Source organism: Phalacrocorax aristotelis, chromosome 25 (genome assembly GCF_949628215.1).
Source record: "Phalacrocorax aristotelis chromosome 25, bGulAri2.1, whole genome shotgun sequence".
Lineage (NCBI taxonomy): Eukaryota > Metazoa > Chordata > Aves > Suliformes > Phalacrocoracidae > Phalacrocorax > Phalacrocorax aristotelis.
This window is the reverse complement of record NC_134300.1, coordinates 2,501,332-2,522,807: the sequence shown is the minus strand read 5'-3', so window position 1 is coordinate 2,522,807 and position 21,476 is coordinate 2,501,332. Positions and strand designations below refer to the sequence as shown.

The window sequence follows — 21,476 nt, the reverse complement described above, 5'->3', positions numbered from 1 at the left end:
GGACGGCGGGGGGGGGGTCCCCGAGCGCCCGGGAGGGGCGAAGCCACGCCCAATCGGACAAAACGCACGCCCACTCGCTCAGAAAACCACGCCCCTCCCTCAAAACCACGCCACTTCGCGTAAGACCACGCCCACTCGCTCAAAAGCCACGCCCCTTCGAGCAAAAATCACGCCCCCGCACTAAAACGCGCGTCACTTCGAGCAAACTACGCCCCCTCGCTTGAAGCCACACCCTTTTCTGTCCAAAGCCACGCCCCCAAGCACGCCACTTCGCGTAAAACTACGCCCCCTCGCTCAAAGCAACGCACCTTTGAGCAGAAGCCACGCCCCTTCTATCCACTCGACGTCGCTCAATTCACGCCCCATCCCTTAAGCCCCGCCCTCCAGCGAAACTCCGCCCCCGCCCTTCCCGTCATCCCCTGCTCTTCCCACGATCCCCCGCGCGCCAACATGGTGGCGCTGCCGGTGTCGGGGGGCCGGGCCCGGTAGTCCCGCCGTGCTGATGGGGCCCCGCGGCCCCGCAGGGCCGCGCTGCTGCGCTCTCTACGCCGTGCTGGGCGCTCTGGTGTGCGGCCTGTGGTGAGCGGGAGGTTAGGGGGGGCCGAGCCGGGCGGCCCGGTGAGGGGCGAAGGGGGGGCCGAGCCGGGCGGCCCGGTGAGGGGCGAAGGGGGGGCCGAGCCGGGCGACCATGGGGCGGGCGAACCGCGGCCCTCACGGCGTCTCTGCTCTCCTCACAGCCCGGCGATGGCGGCGAGCGACGAGCGGCGCTCGGGTGAGTGCGGGGCCGGGCTCGGCGGGGGCCCGGGCCGGGTCCGGTGAGCTCCCGGGCGGTCCCACACTCAGCAGCCGAGGTCTCTCTCTGCAGCGAGCCCGGTGGCGGTCACGCAGTGCTGGCGAGTGGAGGATTTCGTGGTGGCGCAGGAGTGTACCCGCTGCTCCAGCTTCCAGGCGGTGAGTACCGACAGCGGCGGGGCTGCCCTCGCCCCCCTGACCGGGATGGGGCTGCACCGTGCCCTGCCCGGGGCCGGCAGGGTCGGGGGGCAGGTTCTGCCCCGGCATAGCCGCTGAAGGACCCCTCTCTGCTGCAGAAGACTATAGTGGAGTGCAGCCACACGGGTTTCATCGAGATCATCACCTGCGCTGCCTCCAGCAGGGAAGAGTACAAGAGGTGGGTGCAGTCTCTGGGAAACGGTGTGGAATTTGGGGGTGACCCCCTTCCCTGTGGCCTTCCTAACTCTCCCTGTGGGTGCAGCTGTCGCTCGGCAGTGATGGAGGCGCACGTGTTCTGGAGGTTTGTGGGCACCATGATGTGCGTGGCTGCCGTCTTCGCGGTGCTGGTGGTGTGTCGCCAGCGCGTGTTGGACAGGAAGGCTCTGGAGAAGGTCCGCAAGCAGATCGAGTCTATTTAGCAGAGCACAGCCGCTCTGGAGCGGAGGACTCTGCTCATCCACTGCTCCCAGCCGGGTGGGAGGAGGACACAGTGCCTGGGGCAGGGCATGGAGCCCTGCCGGGAGCTGCCCCCGCTGCCTCGGGTGCCACCGGCGCATCCCGTGGGATCGGCCGATCCCCTGCCCGTGCCTGGGGAGCGCGGCGCGTAATAAATCCTGATCGTTGTCACCGGAGCGATGCTGGCGTTTGTCCCCGGGAGGACGGGAGCGACGCGGGGCTCAGTGCCGACCCTCCAACGCATGTTGGGGTGCAGACCAAGCGCAGGTTTATTCACCGGCACGCAGAGCTGCCGGGGCTGGGGGTAGGTAGGCACATTCAGCAACCCCTGCCCGGGCTGGGTGTCCCCCACCACTGCTGCCCCCACCCCGGCCTGTCACATCTCATCCCCGTGTCCCTGTCTCACTGTCCCCACCAGAGCCCCTGCATCCCCCAGAGGAGCCTGGCCTGAGGAGTTGGTGCCCGGCTCCCAGTCAGGGGGGGTCCTCCCGTGCCCCCCCTCGCCTCCATCCTCCGTGGAAGCCACAGGTCTGGGTTCTTCTACCTGCAGCCACCCTGGTGCAGGGAATGGGGTGTCTCTGGCCGATCCCAGGGGCTCCCCCTGTGTCAGGATGTTCCTGGAAATCACTGTGGGAACAGGGAATGCCAGGAAGGGCAGTGCTGGGCGGGGGGGGGGGAGCCCCCGCTAAACCCCCTGGCACTCCCACAGCCTCCCCGTTACCTCCGGTGGGCCTGTCGCCATTCTGGCTGCCCCCTGGCCCCCAGCGGAAGGGGCTGTAGGTGGGGGAAAGGATGAGTCCCAGGGAGAGGAGCAGGATCTGCCAGGGAGGGACAGGAATGGTGCATCCCCGAGCGGTGCCAGGGGACGCCGGCGTGCCCGGTGCACCACAACGTGTGAGCCGTACCAGGATGCAGGTGCCGGTCTGGGCTGTTTTGTTGGAAGTCTGCTTGATCAGTGTTTGCAGCTGCCGCAGCAGGGACCTACGGGACGAGGGGTCGGCACTGTGCCCGTCTTGGCACCCCGTCCCGGCACTGTGTCCCGTTCCACGCTCACCCATTGCGCTTCTCCAGCTCCTGGATTTTCTTCCGCAGCTCCTGGTTCTGGGCCAAGCACGCGGCCGCCCTGCCCGGGCACAGACGGGTGAGGGGATGCGTGGCCGGGGACCCACCGGGATGCCGGGGACGTGCCGGCTCTCAGTGCCACCATCACCCACCTGCTCTCCAGCCCGTCCAGGTATTCCTTCTTCCTCCGCCGGCTGTCCTGGGCTGACTGCTTGTTCCGGATCTTTCTTCTCACCTTCTTTAGGATCCACTCCTCAGCCTGGGGGTGCAGAGGGGTGAGTGGAGGGGTGACCCTTGCCCCATGCTGCCCACTGTCACCCACCCACCTCCCGCGCACCTGAGTGAGGGGCAGGGTGCCGGGCAGCGTCACCCCCTCCTGCGCCAACAGCCGCTTCTCCTCCTCTGTCAGGGAAAGCTGCGGAGAGATGGGACGTGTGTGGGGACAGGCTGGGGGTCGGGGGGACACAGCGGGGGGCTGCGGGGACTCACCGTGGTGCTGGGCGCCGGCAGGGCAGCAGGCAGCAGAGCAGGCAGGGGGCTGGCAGGCAGTTCATTGATGATGCAGGAGCTGGGGAGCAGCGTGGGGCAGAGCCAGTCGTCTGTAAGGGGAAGAGGTGGCCATGCCCTGCCTGCTCCTGCCTGCCCTAACCCGGGGAGCCGCTCTGCTCCCCACCCTGCACCCCGCTGGCAGGATGCAGCCCCCAGGCTGGGGGTTGAACCCCACGGACCCAGCTGGATGGAGACAACGCTGCCGTGTAGGGGGGTGCTGAGGTCGCAGACCACCTCGTAAAGCGTGGCAGCGGGGGGCCCATCAGGCTGGGGGCACTCTGGGGTAGCGTCCGGGGGGGCGGGGGCAAGGCCCAGGCCGCAGACGTCGTTGGGGTTCACCGTCAACCGCAGCAGCTCCTCGGCTTTGCTCCCCTGCGGCCGGAGAGACGGTGGCAGGGGATGTGCGAGGGGAGGATGGGGACCCCAAAGGCCCCCATGGCATCCCCCTGAACCCTGGTGTCCCTCGGGGGGGGGGGGCTCCTCCCTGCCCTGCTCCCCCTTTGACACCAACTCACGCCGTTCTCGGGGAGCGTCCAGCCCTCGAAGGCTGGCTCGAAGCTGCTGGGAGACGGGACCGAGCCAGAGAATGGGGGATCGGGGATGACGCTGCCTGGGAAGAGCCTGTCCGGTGGCTCCAGGAGAGGGTCCGGGAGCTCTGGCTCCATCGCCTGGGTCGAAGGGCGGGCGGGGACCATCGGTGGGTGCCTGGGGACCCTCCCGGGATGGGTGTCGTGGGTGTTGCTCCTGGTGACGGGTGGTGGGACACCCCACCAGCTCCGTACCGGGACGCAGCGGGGATGGGGACTCCCCACCTCGTGCTCCTCGGTGGTCCCCGACCCCCACCTCGGATCCCCGGTTCCGCAGCCGCCTCCGCCCGGTCCCGGGGCTGTGCACCAGGATCTCCGGTTTCCTGGACAAACCCAGCCAAGTCCCACCCCCGGAGCTTTACACCGATAGAAGGGACCGTTTCTCCGCCCACGGCGTGGCCTGGGGGCCTCCCTCCGACTCTACCGGGAGCACCGGAGGGAATGGAGGGGGGGAGTGGGTACGGAGGGCTACCGGTCCCGTACCGCGTCCCGGAGGCACCGGGAAGCAGCAGCGAGCGGTTCCGCAGGGGAACGGGTCCCGGTGCCGGGAATCGTTTCGCTACCGGCCAAGGGTGGCTCCAGACCCGTGTCGGTGCCCTCCCGTTAACGGGACCGATCCGGTAAAACCGGAGACGCGTAGGAAATCGCTACCGCCGCGCGTTCCCGCTTCTCTCGTTTTCTATTGGTTGCGACGCGCGTCACTCAGCGGGACCGGAGGGGCGATTTCGAGTCGCTATTGGCTGAGACGCGCCGTGTCGGCTCCGCCTCTTTGGAACGCCGAGGCCGAGCGGTGAGTGCGGGGGGGGGGCGCCGGGACCGGGACCGGCACCTTGGATCGGGGATCGGGGACCTTGGACCGCGATCCGGGACCGGGTCCCGGTCCCCGGTCCCGGTGCCGGTCGTCCAACCCCCTCCGCCGTTACCGGAGCGCTTCCCCGGACTCCCGGAGCTCCTTTCCCTAACCCACCGCCGTTCTCCGGGCACCGAGGGCTCCCGGGATGGGACAGGGCTCGGTCCCGACGGGAGGGATTTGTGAGTCACCGGGGACGGGAGGCGGCACCGATCGCTCTGACCGTCCCGTTCCGTCCCGTCGTAGCTCCGGATCGTTCCGGGGATGCGAATTACCGTCGAGGAGGTGGCGGCGGGTCGGTGATTCCCCCCTCGATAGACGTTAAATTCCCGCACCGGAGGCCGGGCGGGATGGCGGAGGGAACCGGCACCGGGACGGAGGAGCTGGCCTGGAGCCCCGGGACGGCGCCGCGTCCCCCGCCCGGGCTGGAGGCGAAGCTGGGCTCGTTGGTGCTGCTGCTCCTGCTGCCCCTCGCCTGCGGCCTCGCCCCCCTCTGCTGCTTTCGGCAGCCCCCCGGCTCCGCCGGTACGGCCGGGGGGGCCGGGGGGGCCCGGGGAGTTCAGGGGTCTCAGGGGTTTGGGAGATCCCGGGGGGTCTCGGAGGGTCTGGGGGATCCCGGAGGGCTCAGGAAGGGTCCCAGGGGTCTGGGAGGGTCCTGGGGAATTTGAGGGGGGAGCCTGGGTGTGTCCGGGGGGTCCCAAGGAGTCCGGGGGGGTGTCCTGGGGAATCTGGTGGGGGCCCTGGAGTGTCTTGGGGGGCGAATCCAAGGTATCCCAGGGAGTCTGGGGGGGGGTGTGTGTGTGAGTCTGAGGTGTCAAGGGGGTCACAGGGAGTCTGGGGGGGTCTGAGGTGTCACAGGGAGTATGGGGGGTGGGTCTGGGGGTTTCAGGGGTCCTGGTGAGTCCAGGGGTGGGAGTCTGGGCAGTCTGGTGGGGGTCCTGGAGTGTCTGGGGGGGTCCAAGATTCCCAGGGAGCCTGAGGGGGGTGTCCAGGGGTCTCAGGGGTCCAAGGTATCCCAGGGAGACTGGAAAGGGGATGTCTCAGGAGTTTGGGGGTCCTGGGGAGCCTGGGGGGCATCCCAGGGGTCCCAGGATGAGCTTGGGGACAGGGCTGTCACCCGGAGCAGGGCTGACCCCAAAAGGCTCAGTGGGTCCTGGGGTACAGGGCTGTGGTGGGGGTCTCAGCCCCCCCCGCTCTGCAGACGCCCGCAGCCCGGTGCTCAGCCTGGTGAGCTGCTTTGCCGGCGGTGTCTTCCTGGCCACCTGCCTGCTCGACCTCCTGCCCGACTACCTGGCCAGCATCAGCGCGGCGCTGGAGGGGCTGCGCATCACGGTGAGCCCCCGGGACCCCCCCCGGGGACCCTGGCTCTGCCCCGGCGGGTTCCTGGTGTCCTTGTCCCTGGGGATGAGGGTCAGAAGCTCTGGCTGGGTGTGGAGGCGTCCGCTGTGCTGGGATAGAGGGGAGGGGATGGCTGGGGGGGGGACAGAATGGAGAGGACAGCTTGGGAGGGGGGCAGAAGGGAGGGGACAGCTGGTGGGGACAGTGGTGAGGGGGTGGTGGAGATTGGGTGGTGGGGAGGGGGACGGGGAGAGCAGGGAAGAGGTGGGAGGAATGGGGCTGTGGGGAGGATGAGGGTGGGGAGGGGACAGTGGGGACAGGACAGTGGGGAGGGGGACAGCGGGGGTGGGATGGAAAAGAGGGGGATGAGAGGATGGGATGGAGGGGAGGGGGACAGTTGGGACAAGATGGTGAGGATAGGACAAGAGGGAGGGGGACGGTGGGGAGGGGGACAGTGCAGGGGGGACAGCAGGAATGGAGGTGACAGGGACTGTGGGGATGGGATGGTGGTGGGGGACATCAGGAATGGCGACAGGGACAGCAGGGAGGGGAACAGCAGGGACAGGGTGGTGGGGAGGCGACGGTGGTGGTGGGACATCAGGAATGGGGACAGGAATGGCAGAGACAGGACATCAGGAATGGGGGCGGTGGGGATGGGACAGTGGCATGGGGACAGCAGCAATGGGGGCAACTGGGACGGCGCGAGCGGGGATGGGACAGCAGGGAGGGAGCTGGCAGGGCTGGGCTGGTGGCAGCGGAGCAGCCGGGAGGGGACGGCGGGGCCGGGCCAGCCAGGAGGCCCTCGTGTCCCGCTGCTGTGACTCATGGAAAGATCCTCCTGCCCACAGCTTCCCGGCAGCCACCGCCTCCAGCTTCCTTCCCCGGGGCCGGCGGCGCAGGCAGGGCTGGGCACAGGCAGGCCCTGAGCCCCGTTTTCCCCCTCCCCTCGCAGCTGCAGTTCCCCTTGGCAGAATTCATCCTGGCCATGGGCTTCTTCCTGGTGCTGGTGCTGGAGCAGGTCGCGTTGGCGCAGCGGGAGCCGTCGTCCATCCCGGAGGAAACGCGAGCCCTCCTTCCCACCGGCTCCATCCAAACCCCTTCGCCGCAGCCCCCCGTTCCCAGTGCCCGCGGTGCTGTTCGCGCCGGATTGTTGGTGCTGGCGTTGGCGCTTCACTCCGTGCTGGAAGGGCTGGCGTTGGGGTTGCAGGAGGCCGAGGGGGCCGTGCTGCGCGTCTGCCTGGCCCTGCTGCTGCATAAATGCGCGGTGGCCTTCAGCCTGGCGCTGAAGCTGCTGCGGGGTCGCCTGCGCGCGCCGGCGGTGGCCGCCTGCTTGGTGCTCTTCGCCATGATGTCGCCCTTGGGCGTCGGGTTGGGGACGGCGGTGGCGGCGGGCGCAGGGCCGCGGCAGCGGCTGTGCCGGGGGGTGCTGGAGGGGTTGGCGGCTGGGACCTTCCTCTACATCACTTTCCTGGAGATTTTACCCCAGGAACTTGGCGTCCCCCAGCATCGCGTCCCCAAAGTCATCCTGCTCCTCGCCGGCTTTGCCCTTGTCACTGCCATCCTCTTCATCAAGATCTGAGGCGTCCCCTCCCCACGTGGGACCCCCAGGAAGGAGGTTCCCCTCTGTGCAAGTGCCAAAGCGTCACTCAGGAGACTCTCCCCGGCCCCCACACACCCTGGAGGGGGGGGTCTGCCCGCGGGGGCCCCCTGTCCAGGGCAGTCCCTGTGCCCCAGTTTCCCCACCTGCATAGGTGGATGGTGCTGACCTCCCCCCCCCCCACCCGTGGGACCCCCAGGGTGGGGAAGGTGTGTGTCTCCCACCACCACCCTCCCATCACCACCACCACAAGTGCCCTTAGCGCGGGGGGGGGGTGGTGTTGCCCTGGGATGTGCAGCCCCAGCCCACCCCACCCCCAGACCAGAAATGGGGTTGGATGGATGAAGTAAATAAAGGACTGGACACGATGGTGCTGCCTGTGGCTGGGACTGGGGGCGGGGCGGGGGGGGGGGGGGGCTGCAATTTTGGAGGGGGGGTGTGTCACAATCCTCAAGGGCGTCCCTAGTTCCCCCCTACCCGGCCCCAGGTCTATATGGGCTGGGGGGGGTGCGGACCCCTCCAGGTTTTTTTTTTGGGGGGGGTGGGGGGGGGTCTGCGCCGTTGGGGTGGGGGGGTACGACTCTGCTGTACCCGCCCCCCCGCCCCGCCCCGCCCCGCCCCGGGGGAGGGCGGAGGCCGCGCGGTGCACGCCGGGAGTTGTAGTCGGGCCCGCCCTCGGCGCCCCTCAGTGTGGGGAGGTGGAAGGCGGGGGACTCGATTTCCCGGCGGCCTCTGCGGGCGCGCTGCGGGGAATTCTGGGAGTTGTAGTCCGCCTGCCGCCGGCGGCCCAGCGGCGGCCCCAGGCCCGCGGACTCCCTCTCCCAGCGTGCCCCGCGCGGCGGCGGCGGCGGCGGCGGCCGGAGCGGCCCGAGCAGGGAAGATGGCGGCGGCGGGAGCGGGGGCCGGGCCCGGCCCCGGTGCGGGTTCTTCAACGGGTACCGGTGCTTCTAACCCGAGGAAGTTCAGCGAGAAGATCGCGTTGCAAAAGCAGCGGCAGGCGGAGGAGACGGCGGCCTTCGAGGAGGTGATGATGGAGATCTTCTCCACCCGGGTGAGCGGCGCCGCCGCGGCCTCCCCCCCCCCGCCTTGCCGGATGCGCGACGGGCCCGAGGTTGGGGGGGACGACCGGGGGCTGTGTGAGGGGCTGGGGGCTGTGTGAGGGGCCGGGGGTTGCGAGGGGCCGCGGGGTTCGTGAGGGGCTGGGGGGAACCTGGGGGCTGTGAGTGGGCCGGGGGATGAGGAAGGCCTGGGAGGGGCGTAGCTATGAGAGAGGGAGGGGGGCTGGACGGGAGCGGGCGGGGTTCGGGGGGAGAGGGGGTTTGTGGGTTAGCGGGGCGCTGGGGGCTCTGCTGGGAGTGCAGGGTGGGATGGGGGGGCTCAGGAGGTGTGTGTGTGTGGGCAGCATCAGTGGGTGCCGAGAGGGGCTGGGGGGGCGTTTTGGGGGTGTAGAGGAGGTAGGACAGGATGGGGCACCCCCCCCCGGCCGGGGTGGGTCTGCATTTCGGGTGCTGGGGGGTGTGGATGGTCCGGGAAGGGCCCCCCACCAAGAGAAATGCTCCTTCCGTGGGTGCCCACCTGCACCCTGCTCTCCTTCCCCTGGATTTATTTTGATGTGTTTTGGGGGTTTTTTTTGGCGGTGGGTTTCTCGGTAAGGGTTCGCACGTGGCTCGCTCCGGCCCGTGGCCACCGTGCGTGGGTCCCGGTGCACACCCTGCGCCTCCTCCGCTTCTGAGCTCGTGTCCCGGGCACCGGGTGGATAAAACGACTTGCCAGCTGTGGCACCTGAGGGTTATACAGGGGGTCTTGCTGTGGGGGTGAGGAGCGGATCCCCCATGCCTGCAGCTCCGGGACAGGCTCCCACCACGGCACAGCCCTGCGTTGCCTCTACCGGATGATCCTCCGCCGGCCCTGGGACTCGGGGCGTCCATCCCTGAGCACTGGGGACCCTCAGGAGGGTTGGGTTGCTCCGTCCCGCCAATGCAGCCGGCTCCCGCGGGAAGCGGCGGATGCTTCATCCCTGGAGATGCTTAAATTTAGCTCAGCTGGAGCCTGAGAAAACGCAGAGTTGGGAGTGCGGATGAGTGCGTCGGATCTGAGCTGGCAAAACCACCCTGCTCGGCAGCTTCTGGGGGAGTCGTCCCCCCCCGAGGATTTCTCAGCGGGACCTTGATGGCAGGAGGGCTGCTCCGGGGTGCTGGGGGCTAGTGGTGGAGCGGGGAGACCGGGAACGCTGCGGTGTGTCTCCAGGACTGCAGTTTCCCCAGCAAGGGAAGCCGTCGAGAGGAGATGATCGGCTCCGGTTTGCATTTCGCTCTGCGCCGGCCCTGAGGAGTCGGTGGGGATTGCGCGGCTGTTTGCCACGGTCAGGGTTTGGCCTGATTTCACCTCCCGGAGAGATGGGTTGTGACGGGGCTCTGCAGTGCAGTGGGTCGCTGTGCCGGCAGCTGCAGGGTCTGGCAGCCAGCGCTGTCCTTCCCGGCAGAGATACGGCATGGAGGAGCGAGGGAGAGGAGTGTGGAGCTGAGAGAGCTGGAGGCACGGAGAGGCTTTTCCAGGTGACACAGGAGGCTTGTGTGTCACCCTGCACTTGGGGTTGGCAGAATGGGGAGCAAAATCCATCAGACCTTTAAAAAAAGGGGGTGTTTTGGTCAGAGAACCCTGCTGGCACCCCAGGTCTGGTGAGGCAGCAGTGGCCTGACATCCCCAGAGCAGAGGGTGTCGCCAGGAGGGTGACAGGGACACGGTGCTGCCAACCCCTAGGGAGCGATGTGCGGCTCTCTGTGCCGAGCTGAGAGCAGCCCCATCCCTGGCAGGCAGGGCTCCTGAGCGGGGACACCCGCTCTCTGGAGGAGGTTTTTTTCCCTCTCTTGCCGGGATGACAGGCGGGAGCCGCGACCTGCTCATCGCCGGTGAGTTTGGAAGTGGGCTGGAGCCTCCCGCACCGTGTTTGCACAGTAAACAGCTGGTTAATGTGCAGCAAAGCCGGGGAGAGAGGCAGCAGGACTGTCCTCCCCACTAATCCCTGCCCCGGGACGCTTTCTCCGGGAGTTTGTTCCCTGCACGTGGGGACCGGCAGCCCTGGGGAGGCACAGAGCAGCATGGCCTGGGCGAGGAGTTGGTCCCAATGGGGGTTCTGGCCCCGTGGGTCCCCCTGTTGTTACCCACGGGGCTGCAGGCAAGGAGCTGGCAGCAGCCGTCGCACTGACAGCTTGTGCCCCACACGGGCGCCTCTGTTTCATGGCTTCTTGCCGGGGGAGAGGCTTCTGCCCCCAGTCAGCACAGCCTGGGGGGCTGCAGCCCAGCTCTGGGGAGCCCCGCTCCTGCCGCCAGGATCTAGCAGCTCCTCAAGCTTTGCTTTGTGTTTCCTGGAGTCTTTTCTGGCCACTTGTGAGCTGCTGCCTGATTTCAGCCTCGTCTGGCTCTGCCGGCTCCCGCAGGGACCCTGGCTTGGAGAACAGAGCAGGATCCCAAGACCTTAAGCCCCAGCGCAACTCCCCGCACTAATCCTGCAGTGCCAGCACAGCCAGCTGTTGACTAAATCTCCCATTTTTTTGGTTGTTTTTCTTTTTTTTTTGTTTTTCTTCCCCTGGATCTGGATTTTGCTGGTCTTAAGCTTGGGAATTTGCCGCTGCAGGTTTCCTGGCTGCAGCCTGTTTCCAAGCTGCTTTTTGCGCTTCATCTCCTCTTTCCCCGGGGTTTGTCCACATCCGACACGCGCTGGTGCATGGGGCTGCTCAGGGACCACCCTGCGTCCAAAGGGAAGGTGGATTCATGTGTGCTTGACCTTGGCACTGTGGATTGGGATGGGGGAAAAGCCTCCTTCCCCGGTGGGATGCTGGAGCGGAGGAGTGGGACATCCTCTTGTGCCAGAGGGGATGACGGGGCCGTGCCCTTTCCCGGGATGCGGGCAGCAGAGCGCCTTCCTGCTGCTGTCGGGATGAGGAAGTCTGTGCTGCTCTTGGCGGGTCAAGCCTGTGCCCGGGGCGACCATGAGCAGGCTTCTGCCTGCGGGGCTGGGACAGGTGGGGGCTTTCAGGGCTGGTTTGGTGCTGGTGCTGCCCCAGGACCCCAGCTCCCATCTGCCGTGGGGTTTTCTTCTGCCCCTGAGCGCTGGGGGCGGGTGCCCAGGCCTGGTTATCTCTCGTCTGCGGTTTGCTGTGGCTCCTTCCCTCAGCCTTGAGCAGCGCCAGGAGCCGACGGGCTGCCGTGCCATGGCTGAGCAGGCAGCCCTTCCTGCTCACCCTGCCGGAACCCCGGTTGCAGACTGGGATCTCCCCCGGTTTTTGGGCTGCGCCACTCGCATTGCTGACAGTCCCAGCACTGTCTTTATTGTGGACAAGGTGCCTGCTGCAAAACCCAGCACCTCTGGATTGAAGGGGACAGGCTGACCCACTGACCGCTGGGTGCCCAGGGAGCCCAGAGCCCTCTCGGGGGGGCACAGGGGCTTCAGCTGTTGCAGGGGGAGCCAGGCTGGCCTCAGCCACTGCTCCGGGGACGTGGGTGCAGCAGCCTGTGTGAGAGATGTGGCTTTGCCCACTCTCAGCTGCTAAACCCAGCGGGGGCTCAGCATCCTTCCTGCACTGGAGCACCCACAGAGGGAGGAAAGTCCCTTGTAGGGCCTCCTCCGCGCTTGGTGGCTTTGAAAAAGAGAGGTATCAGACACCTCGAGCCCTCCTGGCCCACTTCTGCATGGTTCCTGATGCCAACCAGGCTGGATGAGCCTCTGTCGGGGGCCACCTCCTCCTGTGGGACACCCCAGGGGCTTGATACTGTGCGTGGGGCAAGCGTGGGGCCGGACTGGAGGAGGGAGAGCGTGCGGATGACCCGTTGGGATGGGGATGTAACGCGGCAGTTCAGAGGAGCCCCAGCACGCCGGGGTTCCTGCTGCCTCCCCCTGACCTGCCTCCCCTCCCCTGGCCCAGATGCAGGCACAGAAGCTGAGGCAGAGCCGGGGACCCTACTACAGCGGCTCCCTGCCCAACGTCAACCAGATCGGCAGCGGCGTCTCCGATTTCCAGGTAAGCAGCGCCCGCTCTGCCAGCCAGGGGCTGCCCAGGGTGGGGATCTGGGTGGAGCTGCCCCCCGTGGCACAGCGGCAGCCGCCCTTGGTGTCTTGGAGGATCAGGGGCTGCATAAGGACTCAGTTTGGGCATCAAGGGAGAGGACGAAGAGCTCTGGCATGGGCTGCTGCTGGGGACAGACTGGGACGAGGGGATGTTCTCTAACTACCGTGCCTGGCCCCAGCTCCATCGCCGTGGCAGCGCTGCCAGCGACGGGGCAGTTGAGGAGGGCCGATCCCGAGACCCCCTTCCCTCGCAGATACACGGTGGGCTCACCCCGGTGTCTCCTCCCTGCAGGGCCCTTTGCAATCGCCGCTGGACTCCACGCGCAGCACCCGGCACCACGGCCTGGTGGAGCGAGTGCAGCGGGACCCGCGCCGGATGATGTCCCCCCTTCGCCGGTACGTCCGACAGATATCCTTTATCCTGTTCCCTCCTGCCCCGTCGGTGGGGGCAGGCAGCCTTTCCTCCCACCGCTGGGGCTCCTGCCCCGATCCTGTTGCCGCATGTGCTTGTCTTTTCGGCACTGGTGAGGCCCCACCTCGAATGCTGGGCTCAGGTTTGGGCCCCTCGGGACAAGAAGGCCCTGGAGGGGCTGGAGCGTGTCCAGAGAAGGGCAGCGGGGCTGGGGCAGGGTCTGGAGCACAAGTGTGCTGGGGGGTGGCTGGGGGAGCTGGGGGGGTTTAGCCTTGAGAAGAGGGGGCTGAGGGGAGCCCTTCTCGCTCTCTGCAGCTGCCTGAGAGGGGCTGGAGTGAGGGGGGGTTGGTCTCTGCTCCCAAGTCACCAGTGACAGGACGAGAGGAAACGGCCTCAAGCTGCGCCAGGGGAGGTTTAGGTTGGAGATGAGGGAAAATGCCTTCCCTGCCAGAGCGGTCAGGCCCTGGCAGAGGCTGCCCAGAGAGGTGGGGGAGTCACCGTCCCTGGGGGGTTTCAAAAACCATGTAGATGTGGCACTTTGGGGCATGGTTTAGGGGACATGGCGGTGTTGAGTTGGCGGTTGGACCTGATGATCCGAGAGGTCTTTTCCAACCTCAATAATTCTATGGTTTTTGGGATTACTGAGCGTTCGTCACACGTGCTGCCCTGGGCTGTCTGCAGGCTTGCACGGGGTGCCTGCATGCTGGCTGCTCAGCCCCTCGCTCTCTGTTTGGTCCTTAACATGCCTCTCACATCGACAGCTCTCCCTATGGACCGACCTACCTGTCGCCTCCGCCTGAGCCCAGCTGGAGGAGGTAAAGACCCCGTGGTTTCTTGGTTCCCGGCACTTGTTTTCCGGGTGCCCGTTTCCAGCCTGCTGCCTCCCCGTGTCTGCGGGGTCGCTGGAGCCCAGGGCTTGCTCTGTGTTAAAGAGCACCCGGAGGTTTGGAAACAGGCAGGCTGGCAAAAGCCCAGCGTGGAAGAGTCCCTCGCAACGGGCGGCCCTCCTGGGAGGATTTACGCAGCTTCCCTTACCACTCTGCGGGGCAGAAACTGGACCTGGGGGGGCAGAGAGAAATGCTGAGATGCTGGGAATGGGGCTGGGAGGTTTCCCCCCTCTTTCTGATTTCGGGTGCTGCCCACACCGTCCCGCAGAGTGGGGATTTTTAAGGAGAAATGATTTCATTGTGCCCAAAAGAGCCAGCTCTGGCACGTGGGGTGGCATCCACCCACTGTGGCAGTGGGAAGAGGGATCCTGCTGAGGTGAATCACTGGCTCTTGGCCCCGGGTGCAGGCGAGGATGGGGCTGGCGGGCCAAGCCCGAGCGCGCCCCGAGCATCGGCTCCATCCCACGGAGGTCCCAGTGAGCTGCAGCTCTGTGCAGGAGCTGTTTAGGCTCAGCTCAGTGCAGCTCAGCCCTTTTAGAGGTCACTTGAGGCTCCTGGGCTTTATTTTCAAGGCTGCCCTTGCTCTGACGCACTGTGCTCTCCTCCAGCCCAAGGCCCGTCCTCCCAGGGCGACTCGCTCCCGATGCTTCTGCTGTGTCTGTGCCGCGGTGCCTGGCGCGGCTCGGCAGCCGTCTCGGTGCGCCGGGAGCCTGAGGGGCCGTGCGTGCCCCTTCTCCTTGGCCCAGTGGGGACACAAGCAGCGGCAGGTGGCAGCCCCGGGTTGTGCTGGGCGATGCCAGGCCTCTGCTGGAGGTTCATGTTGCATCTTGCACTTTGTCCCCCGTGATGAGCCTCGGCGTCGGTCAGTCCAGAGTGCGAGGGCCACGGCCTTGTATCCCAGCACATCTTTCCCCGTCCCGCCGTGTCTGAGCTCAGCCGTCGGGTGCTCTCTCTGCTGTCCTCCCTGACCTCCTGGGGCAAAGCCTTGGCTTTTTTCACCCTGAAAGAAGAGGTTGTGTCAAAACCTCGCCGCAGCGAGCCCTCATCGCAGGACCTCGGGCTCTGGGGAGCCATCCTCAGGAGCATGTCTCTGCAAATCCCGCTGCAGATTCCTTGTTCCAGGCTCGGGGGGGATTTTCATCCATCTTCCAAATGGGTGCCTTCATAGGAACCTCAAGACTGAAACAATCTTGGCTGTTGGTCTGCACGGGCTGGGTCAGTGGCCGTGTTTTGGGTTGCCAAGGCCAAGCTGCCCATCACCGCGGTGCCTGGGCTGCGGGGCAGAGGGCTAAGGCAGGGAAAATAGGGTGAGGATGTCACGGATCAGCCCCGACCCGGTGCCGAGGTGTTTCCCCCAGGGCCGCAGAGATACCCTGGCTTGTCCACGCAAGGCAGCGAGCTGTCTGCCTCCTCCTCCTGCCCTTGGCCTCCCCGCTCCTAACCCACTCTCCTGTGGGACAGTGCCGCCCTGTGCCCCCTCCCTTGCCCCCCAAGTAACCCTGCTGTTTCTCCTTACAAAGGACCATGCCCTGGGGTAACTTTCCCATGGAGAAAGGACATTTGTTTAGGCTGCCGTCGGCTCTCAACAGGTGAATGATTTTTGATTCCATTTTCTCTCTCTCCCTGTCTCTAAACTGGGCTCCAGCCCTTCCCCAGGACCCCCAGGGAGGGCATGGCCCTGGTTGTACCAACTCCAGTCCCTCAGGAGAAGGGGAAGGGTCTCCAGGCTGCCCTGGCCACTGAACAGGGGCACTTCTTGGGTGGAGGTGGCCCTGGGGTCCTCAGGAGGAGGTGATCCTGGGCACACTGGGCTTGGTGCAGCCCTCCTGCCCCTGTGGGCTGTGTGTTCCCGCAGTCACTCCGAGCTCCCCGAGGAGCTGCTTTTGGGGGCACAGGGCTCCGAGATGCAGGGCAGGGTGTCCTCCAGGGCTGCTCTGGCTCGGTGCTGGCTCCCTGGGGCAAGGACCTGGCTCTGCCCGCTGCTGCCGCTGCTCGGTTTCACCCCAGCACGGCACAAGGAGCAGGAGCTGGCACAGCCCCAGAGGATCGGGCCACCTCTGGGGGGCACAGCAAGGGTTCCCCGTGGGGTTTGAGCCAGTGGCTGGGCTCGGGCACAGGGACAAGCTGCCCCTGCCAGCCCCAGAGAGACGTGGCTTTGCCCCCCAGGAGCAGGGATGGATTTGGGGTTGTCCCCTTCCCCGGGCTGGGACACAGCAGGGTCTAAGTAGGGCGAGCCAGGGCTCGGCACTGGCGCATCGGCGATGCTGCTCACAGTGGTCCCCGCTCTGTCTCCCTTGGGCCGTGCCGGGAGCGGTGCCGGCACCTCCTGGGGCTGGGTGCCAGCGGCGGGGCCCTGGCCGTGCTGCGGGCGGGTGCCCGTCACTCCCCGTTCGGGCCCCGTGCAGGAGGGGCCTGCGTCCCATGGGCGGCGGGGGGGAGCTTCCTGCCTCCCAGCTGCGCCGCAGCTGAACAATATCCCCCTTGTGCGGTCCCAGGACGCGTCATTAGCTCGAGCGGCCTTTTCCCAGCCCCTCCCCGCGCTCATCCGCTTCAGACCAACTAATTGGGGACACAACGGGTGTAATATCCCCGGGTCTGCTGCACCTAGCCCCTCCAGGGCCCCTGGGGAGAACAAAGGGTCCCCGGGGGAGCCCATCTTGCCCCGTGAGGCCTCTGGGGTCCTCGCTGTGGTGGCAGAGCCATCCCTCGGAGGAGATGGGGCCGGAGCAAACCCCAGCGTGTCTGGAAGCACAGGGCGAGGGATCCCGCTAGAGCATCACGCGGGGAGGGGAGGCCAGGGCTGGCAGAAGGGGACGGGTTCCCCACAGACCCCCTTGGCATCTGCCTCCAGGGCTTGCCCTTGGCATGGTGGGCATTGGACATGGAGGGCTTTGGAGGAGATGGTTGTCGCTCCAGTGAAACCTTCCGTGTTCTTCCTCCCCCTTTTTTGCCTGCTGCCCCGGCCCAGCTCTTGCCCACCGTCCCGGGGCTGACCGTGGGGGGCTGTCATGGCAGCAGGGCTGTAAACGGGGGGTGGGGGGGGGGGCGAGGGCAGAGCCCGGGTCCATCTAACGATCACCTTTCCTTTTCCAATTAGAACAAATTCCGATTCAGCGCTTCACACGAGCGTGATGAACCCCAACCCCCAGGACGCGTACCTGGGCCCCTCGCAGGGCGCCCCGCCGCCCGGCCGCCGGAGCGGTGAGTGTCCCTTCCCTCCCTCCGCACCCCGCTTTCTCCAGCGGGACCCTGCCGCTCCCCATCTCCACCCACCTGCCTCGGGACCCCCGGGACCCTCCCGCCCCTCGAGGACTCTGGGGGGGGACTGTGGGGTCATGCAGCAGCCCCCCCCGCTTCCAGCCTCTGCTCCGCGGTGGTGGCCGATGTCTGCTGCACCCCCATGTGCAGCCACTAGCCGTCACCCGCTCTCTTGCAGGTTTTCTGGACGGGGACGCAGACAGTAAAGGTGAGCAGCGGGCGCGGACCCCTGTGTCCCCCCCTTGCAGAATGCAAAGAGTTGGGGAAGCGGGTGGGATGCGGGGGGCCGGTGGTTGGGGACCCCTCTGTGGCGGGTGGGTCTGTAACGCCCCGCTCGTGACGGCTCAGTGCCCCCGGGGTGGATGCGGGTGGGCTGTGCCGCTCTCCCTGCCCTGACTCTCTGCTCCCCTCCTCGCCAGTGTTTCTTTTCCAAGTGCCTCCCATTGAAGAGACCTTCGACGACAACAAGCATTCGCTGAAGCCCTGGGACACCAAAAAGGTGGGTGCAGAGGAAGGACCGTGAGGAAGTCACCCCTTTGCCCCCTTCCCCAAGGTGCCCGCTTCCTGCCCGCGGGGCATTGCGACACCAGGGTGGCTCTGCCTCCTTCCTGCCCTCAAACCATGGCCGGCCCAGCGTTGGGTTGAGCGCAGGTTAAGCATCCTGGCCTCGGTTCACATCTCCTCTTTGATTTCACAGCTCTCGTCGTCCTCGGCCCGTCCGCGCTCCTGCGAGGTCCCTGGGATCCAGTAAGTCCTGGGCTGGGCGGCCCGAGCCCACGGGCGGCTGTGGAAAAGGGGCTGGGGAGGCAGTGGCATTCCCGCGCTGAGCGTGTCTCTCCCTTTCCCCCAGCATATTTCCATCCCCGGATCAGCCTGCCAACGTCCCCCTCATCCCCTCGGCCCTCAACACGGGCGGTTCCCTCCCTGACCTCACCAACCTGCACTTCCCCTCCCCGCTGCCCACCCCTCTCGACCCGGACGAGACCGCCTACCCCAGCCTGAGCGGGGGCAACAGCACCAGCAACCTGGCCAACACCATGACGCACCTGGGCATCAGCGGCAGCATGGGACTGGGGACGGGCTACGACTCGCCAGGTGAGGGCTGGCCCCGTCCTGCTGCTGGCGGGCAGGGAGACGCCGGAGCCGACGTCCCGGGGTGGCCGCGCCAGCCGCGGGGAGCTGAGAGAGGGTCCCCTGTGGCGGGGAGCTGCCTGCAGCGGGTGCTTGGTGGGGCTGGGGGAGACGGGAACCCCCCTGGGCCGGCATCCCGGTGCTCGCTGTGGCAGAAGTCAGCATCTCCGGGCCATCCCAGCCTGGGATGGAGATGCCGCAGCCTGGGAGCGGGGTGGGGAGAGCTGCGGGGTCTGATGGCATCGGGGGGGGGGGGTCCTGCGGGGGTGTGGGGTGGCGGCCCCGGCGGGGAGCCCGCCGCCCACCCCGCTCCTGCCCCGGCACCCTCTGCTTGCCGAGCCGGAGCATCCTGTGCCGCCACCGGTCCCGGTCCCGGGGTGCGTGTGTGTGTTTCTTGTCTCTGTCTCCATCGTTTTGGTCGCCTCCGTCACCTTCCATCCCACCCAGGGCAGACGGGGAGCCCCAGCCCAGCCCGGCCCGGGGAGGAGAGCCTGGGACGCGGGGCGATTCCGTGGGTAACAGTGGTGTCTCTTCTTTTTTGTCCCCACAGGACTTACCTCACCTATGCAGAGCTCCCTGAGTAACCCGTCCCTGCAGTCCTCGCTTAGCAATCCCAACCTCCAGGCCTCCCTGCGAAGCCCCTCGCTCCAGTCCTCCCTCAGCAACCCCTCGCTCCAGTCGTCCCAGAGCAGTTCCTCCATCCCTTCCTCGCTCTCCAACCAGTCCCTGCCTTCCTCCCTCTCCTCCTCGCTCAGCAATCCCTCCCTCCCCACGTCCCCCCGCAGCCAGCCCATGCAATCTTCCCCCAGCAACCCCAGCCTGCCCTCCGGCTTGAGCGGCTCTTCCTACGCCCCCATGGTGCAGGCGTCCATAAACACCTCGCCCCGCCGACGGGTCCCGCTCAGCCCCCTCACCCTCCCAATGGGTGGCGACTCCAGAAGGCAGCACCCCAAACAGTTCTCACCAACAATGTCACCCACATTGTCCTCCATCACCCAGGTATGCATGGTCCATCGCCCGCGCCGGCCCCGCGCCGCGCGCTTCGCCTCCGTCTCCTCCTCCCTCAACTTGTCTCGTTTCCATCCTCATCTCAGCTGCACGCCAGGGAAGCCCCTCGCTCCCCTATCCCACCCCGCGGACCCCTCTCCGTCGGGAGGGAGCTCCGCGCGGTCGGGGATGGAGGGGGGACGCGGCACGTCCCAGCCCGGGGCTCCCCCCACCCCGCTTCCCGCTCCGGAAGGGGGAGCCCGGCCCGCGGTGGGTGCTGGGTGCAGGGTTTCGGTGCCGGGTGTTGCCGGCGGGGCTGAAATTCGGGGTTTTCCTGGATCGCCGTGGTCTCCCCAACCCACTGCCGGTGCCGGGGGATGCACCGGGGGGGCGCTGGCGGAGACGGGGGCGCTGAGCAGAGGGGCCAGATCCTGGCGGGCACCGGGGCGGGTGCACGCTGACCCCCCCTCTTTTCCACTCTCTCCGCAGGGGGTGCCCCTGGACACCAGCAAGCTGCCGGCCGACCAGCGGCTCCCGCCGTACTCCTACAACCAGCCCGGTTTGCTCCTGCAATCCCAACCGAGCCAGAAAGCCCTGCACCAACCCGTGCAGTCCTCCCCGCAGCCGGCGCTGCCCGCCGCCGCCCCGCCGGCACGGCCTCCGCCGCCGCCGGCACCGCCGAGCGGGGCCGCGCAGCGCCCGTACGGCCCCCACTACCAGCCTAACGCCTCCCTGCAGCAGCAGCAGCAGCAGCAGCTGGGACAACCCCTGAGCGACTTCGGCTTGGGCAGCGTGAGTTCTCCCGGGATGGGGACGTTGTGGGGGGGATATTGGGGGGATATTCGTCCCCATAACCCACCTCTCCCCGCAGTTCGAGCAGTTTGGGATGGGGGAAAGCCCCACCGGCAACAGCGGCGGTTTCCCTGAGGAATTGGGGACCCTGAGCTACCCCCCAACCGAGGGTGCCTACGACCCCCACGTCCTCAACCGGCAAAACCTGAGCAACTGCAGCCGCCACGGCCCCATCCCCAACATCATCCTCACAGGTGGGTGGGCGGGGGGACGCCGGCAGCCCCCTCCCTCCCCGTTGGCGAGCGGGACGTCGCGTAGCGGGGTGCTGAGCCCTGAACCCCTCCCCCCCTCCATTTCCACCCCTCTCCCCACAGGGGATTCTCCCCCCGGCATCTCCAAGGAGATCGCGACGGCGCTGGCTGGCGTCCCCGGCTTCGAGGTGGACGCCACGGCTTTGGGGCTGGAGGAGGATTTGAAAATCGAACCCCTCACCCTGGACGGACTGAACATGCTGAGCGATCCCTACGCGCTGCTCACCGACCCGGCCGTGGAGGACTCCTTCCGCACCGACCGCCTCCAGTGAGGGGCCGGGGGCTCCGCCAGCACCCCCACCCCCCCGAGAACCCCCGTCCCCCACCTCCGGACCCCTCCTCAGTTTCCTCCCCTCCACCCACCCCACCCCCTTCTACTTTTTTCATTCTTTTTTTCCGGTAAAATGGTGGGGCTCCCCAGAAAAACGGGGCTGGGGGACGCTGGAGCCGGTGGAAAGGGAGGCGGGGGGGGACACGCGAGCCAGGCGCTCTCCGGCCCCACGGCACCCCCAAACCCCGGCGGAGAGGGGGCTCCCGCCCCCCCGGGGGCAGCTGTACATAACCCCGTAGGTAGAGACCCCTGGGGAGGAGGGGGGGATGTGGGGGGGGCTGCTTCTATATTTTTGTTTTTTCTGGCTAATCACCATGTTTAAGGAGAAATCCCGCTCCCCCCCCACCCCCAGCTGCACCCCGTATGTACCCCAGCCCCCCCAGACCTTACCCAGCCGCCGGGGACCCCACGGACATGTAGAAAGCACTTGTAACTTTGCCCCCTCCCGACCCCCGCCTCGGCCCCGGGGGAGCGCGGGGGGGCCCCGTCCGCGGGCGGGGGGACCTGGGGCCCCAGGACCCACGTTCCCCCGCGTTCCCCCCCCCCCCGCCCGGGAGGGAGCCAGAGTGATTTATTATTATTATTATTTTTTAAAATATATTATATGTTAATTAAATGCCCTCTGACGGCGTGTGGCTGATTTTGGGGGGGACACACACATGGACCCCCTGGGTGAGGCTGGAGGCAGGTTTGGGGGGCACGGGGAGGGGCGGTCAGGCCCTTTGGGCTGGAGTCCCTTAGTGCTGGGGGGGTGCAGTGGGGTCCCCACAGTTCCTGGGGGTGCTGGGGTGGGGGGTAGGGTGGGGACGGAGAGCTTGGGGGGGGGCTCTTTGAAGTTCTTGGGGGTGCTAGGAGGGGGACTTGGGGGGTGCT

The 21,476-nt window shown here is 67.1% G+C and overlaps 4 protein-coding genes across 12 annotated transcripts; 3 read left to right on the top strand and 1 right to left on the bottom strand.

Annotated features, from left to right (window-relative positions):
* Positions 1-414: 414 nt before the first annotated feature.
* Positions 415-1,617, top strand: JTB (jumping translocation breakpoint). Of its 2 annotated transcripts, none has more exons than XM_075075492.1 (5): positions 415-579; positions 738-772; positions 866-951; positions 1,089-1,168; positions 1,253-1,617. In XM_075075492.1, the coding sequence occupies exons 1-5, from the start codon at positions 503-505 to the stop codon at positions 1,407-1,409; spliced, it is 435 nt and encodes a 144-aa protein (XP_074931593.1). In that variant the 5' UTR covers positions 415-502; the 3' UTR covers positions 1,410-1,617. The 2 variants fall into 2 exon arrangements, with proteins under 2 accessions (XP_074931593.1, XP_074931594.1); XM_075075493.1 differs by having other exon boundaries at positions 432-565.
* A 76-nt stretch (positions 1,618-1,693) lies between these two features.
* On the bottom strand, positions 1,694-4,002 carry CREB3L4 (cAMP responsive element binding protein 3 like 4). 6 transcript variants are annotated; one of them, XM_075075488.1, is made up of 10 exons: positions 3,901-4,002; positions 3,573-3,725; positions 3,237-3,429; positions 2,998-3,107; positions 2,846-2,923; positions 2,661-2,767; positions 2,501-2,569; positions 2,352-2,427; positions 2,168-2,264; positions 1,694-2,073 (listed from the first exon to the last, which is right to left on the bottom strand). In XM_075075488.1, exons 2-10 carry the CDS (start codon positions 3,720-3,722, stop codon positions 1,823-1,825), a joined length of 1,131 nt encoding a protein of 376 aa, XP_074931589.1. In that variant the 5' UTR covers positions 3,723-3,725; positions 3,901-4,002; the 3' UTR covers positions 1,694-1,822. The 6 variants fall into 6 exon arrangements, with proteins under 6 accessions (XP_074931589.1, XP_074931587.1, XP_074931585.1 ...); XM_075075486.1 differs by having other exon boundaries at positions 3,870-3,971; XM_075075484.1 differs by having other exon boundaries at positions 2,998-3,429.
* A 28-nt stretch (positions 4,003-4,030) lies between these two features.
* On the top strand, positions 4,031-7,797 carry SLC39A1 (solute carrier family 39 member 1). Its single transcript, XM_075075489.1, has 4 exons — positions 4,031-4,434; positions 4,741-5,019; positions 5,696-5,826; positions 6,785-7,797. Exons 2-4 carry the CDS (start codon positions 4,845-4,847, stop codon positions 7,409-7,411), a joined length of 933 nt encoding a protein of 310 aa, XP_074931590.1. The 5' UTR covers positions 4,031-4,434; positions 4,741-4,844; the 3' UTR covers positions 7,412-7,797.
* Positions 7,798-8,268: 471 nt separating this feature from the next.
* CRTC2 (CREB regulated transcription coactivator 2) lies at positions 8,269-21,223 on the top strand. 3 transcript variants are annotated; one of them, XM_075074969.1, is made up of 14 exons: positions 8,269-8,453; positions 12,352-12,447; positions 12,787-12,905; positions 13,662-13,721; positions 15,314-15,382; positions 16,891-16,994; positions 17,230-17,259; positions 17,471-17,550; positions 17,749-17,798; positions 17,902-18,146; positions 18,733-19,181; positions 19,659-19,961; positions 20,041-20,215; positions 20,336-21,223. In XM_075074969.1, the coding sequence occupies exons 1-14, from the start codon at positions 8,310-8,312 to the stop codon at positions 20,542-20,544; spliced, it is 2,133 nt and encodes a 710-aa protein (XP_074931070.1). In that variant the 5' UTR covers positions 8,269-8,309; the 3' UTR covers positions 20,545-21,223. The 3 variants fall into 3 exon arrangements, with proteins under 3 accessions (XP_074931070.1, XP_074931069.1, XP_074931068.1); XM_075074968.1 differs by having other exon boundaries at positions 8,270-8,480; positions 12,787-12,890; positions 13,668-13,721; XM_075074967.1 differs by having other exon boundaries at positions 8,270-8,480; positions 12,787-12,903; positions 13,660-13,721.
* Positions 21,224-21,476: the final 253 nt, after the last annotated feature.

Coding starts and splice junctions, on each gene's coding strand:
- CREB3L4 (XM_075075482.1), bottom strand. CDS start 3,752: ATGGTCCCCGCCCGCCCTTCGACCCAGGCGATGGAGCCAGAGCTCCCG. Junction 2,570..2,660: donor CTGGACGGGCTGGAGAGCAG/GTGGGTGATGGT, acceptor GTGCCCGGGCAG/GGCGGCCGCGTGCTTGGCCC. Junction 2,074..2,167: donor TGGCGACAGGCCCACCGGAG/GTAACGGGGAGG, acceptor CTGTTCCCACAG/TGATTTCCAGGAACATCCTG.
- JTB (XM_075075492.1), top strand. CDS start 503: ATGGGGCCCCGCGGCCCCGCAGGGCCGCGCTGCTGCGCTCTCTACGCC. Junction 580..737: donor GCTCTGGTGTGCGGCCTGTG/GTGAGCGGGAGG, acceptor CTCTCCTCACAG/CCCGGCGATGGCGGCGAGCG. Junction 1,169..1,252: donor AGCAGGGAAGAGTACAAGAG/GTGGGTGCAGTC, acceptor CTGTGGGTGCAG/CTGTCGCTCGGCAGTGATGG.
- CRTC2 (XM_075074967.1), top strand. CDS start 8,310: ATGGCGGCGGCGGGAGCGGGGGCCGGGCCCGGCCCCGGTGCGGGTTCT. Junction 17,799..17,901: donor TGCGAGGTCCCTGGGATCCA/GTAAGTCCTGGG, acceptor CCTTTCCCCCAG/CATATTTCCATCCCCGGATC. Junction 20,216..20,335: donor CCCCAACATCATCCTCACAG/GTGGGTGGGCGG, acceptor CTCTCCCCACAG/GGGATTCTCCCCCCGGCATC.
- SLC39A1 (XM_075075489.1), top strand. CDS start 4,845: ATGGCGGAGGGAACCGGCACCGGGACGGAGGAGCTGGCCTGGAGCCCC. Junction 5,020..5,695: donor GCAGCCCCCCGGCTCCGCCG/GTACGGCCGGGG, acceptor CCCGCTCTGCAG/ACGCCCGCAGCCCGGTGCTC. Junction 5,827..6,784: donor TGGAGGGGCTGCGCATCACG/GTGAGCCCCCGG, acceptor CTCCCCTCGCAG/CTGCAGTTCCCCTTGGCAGA.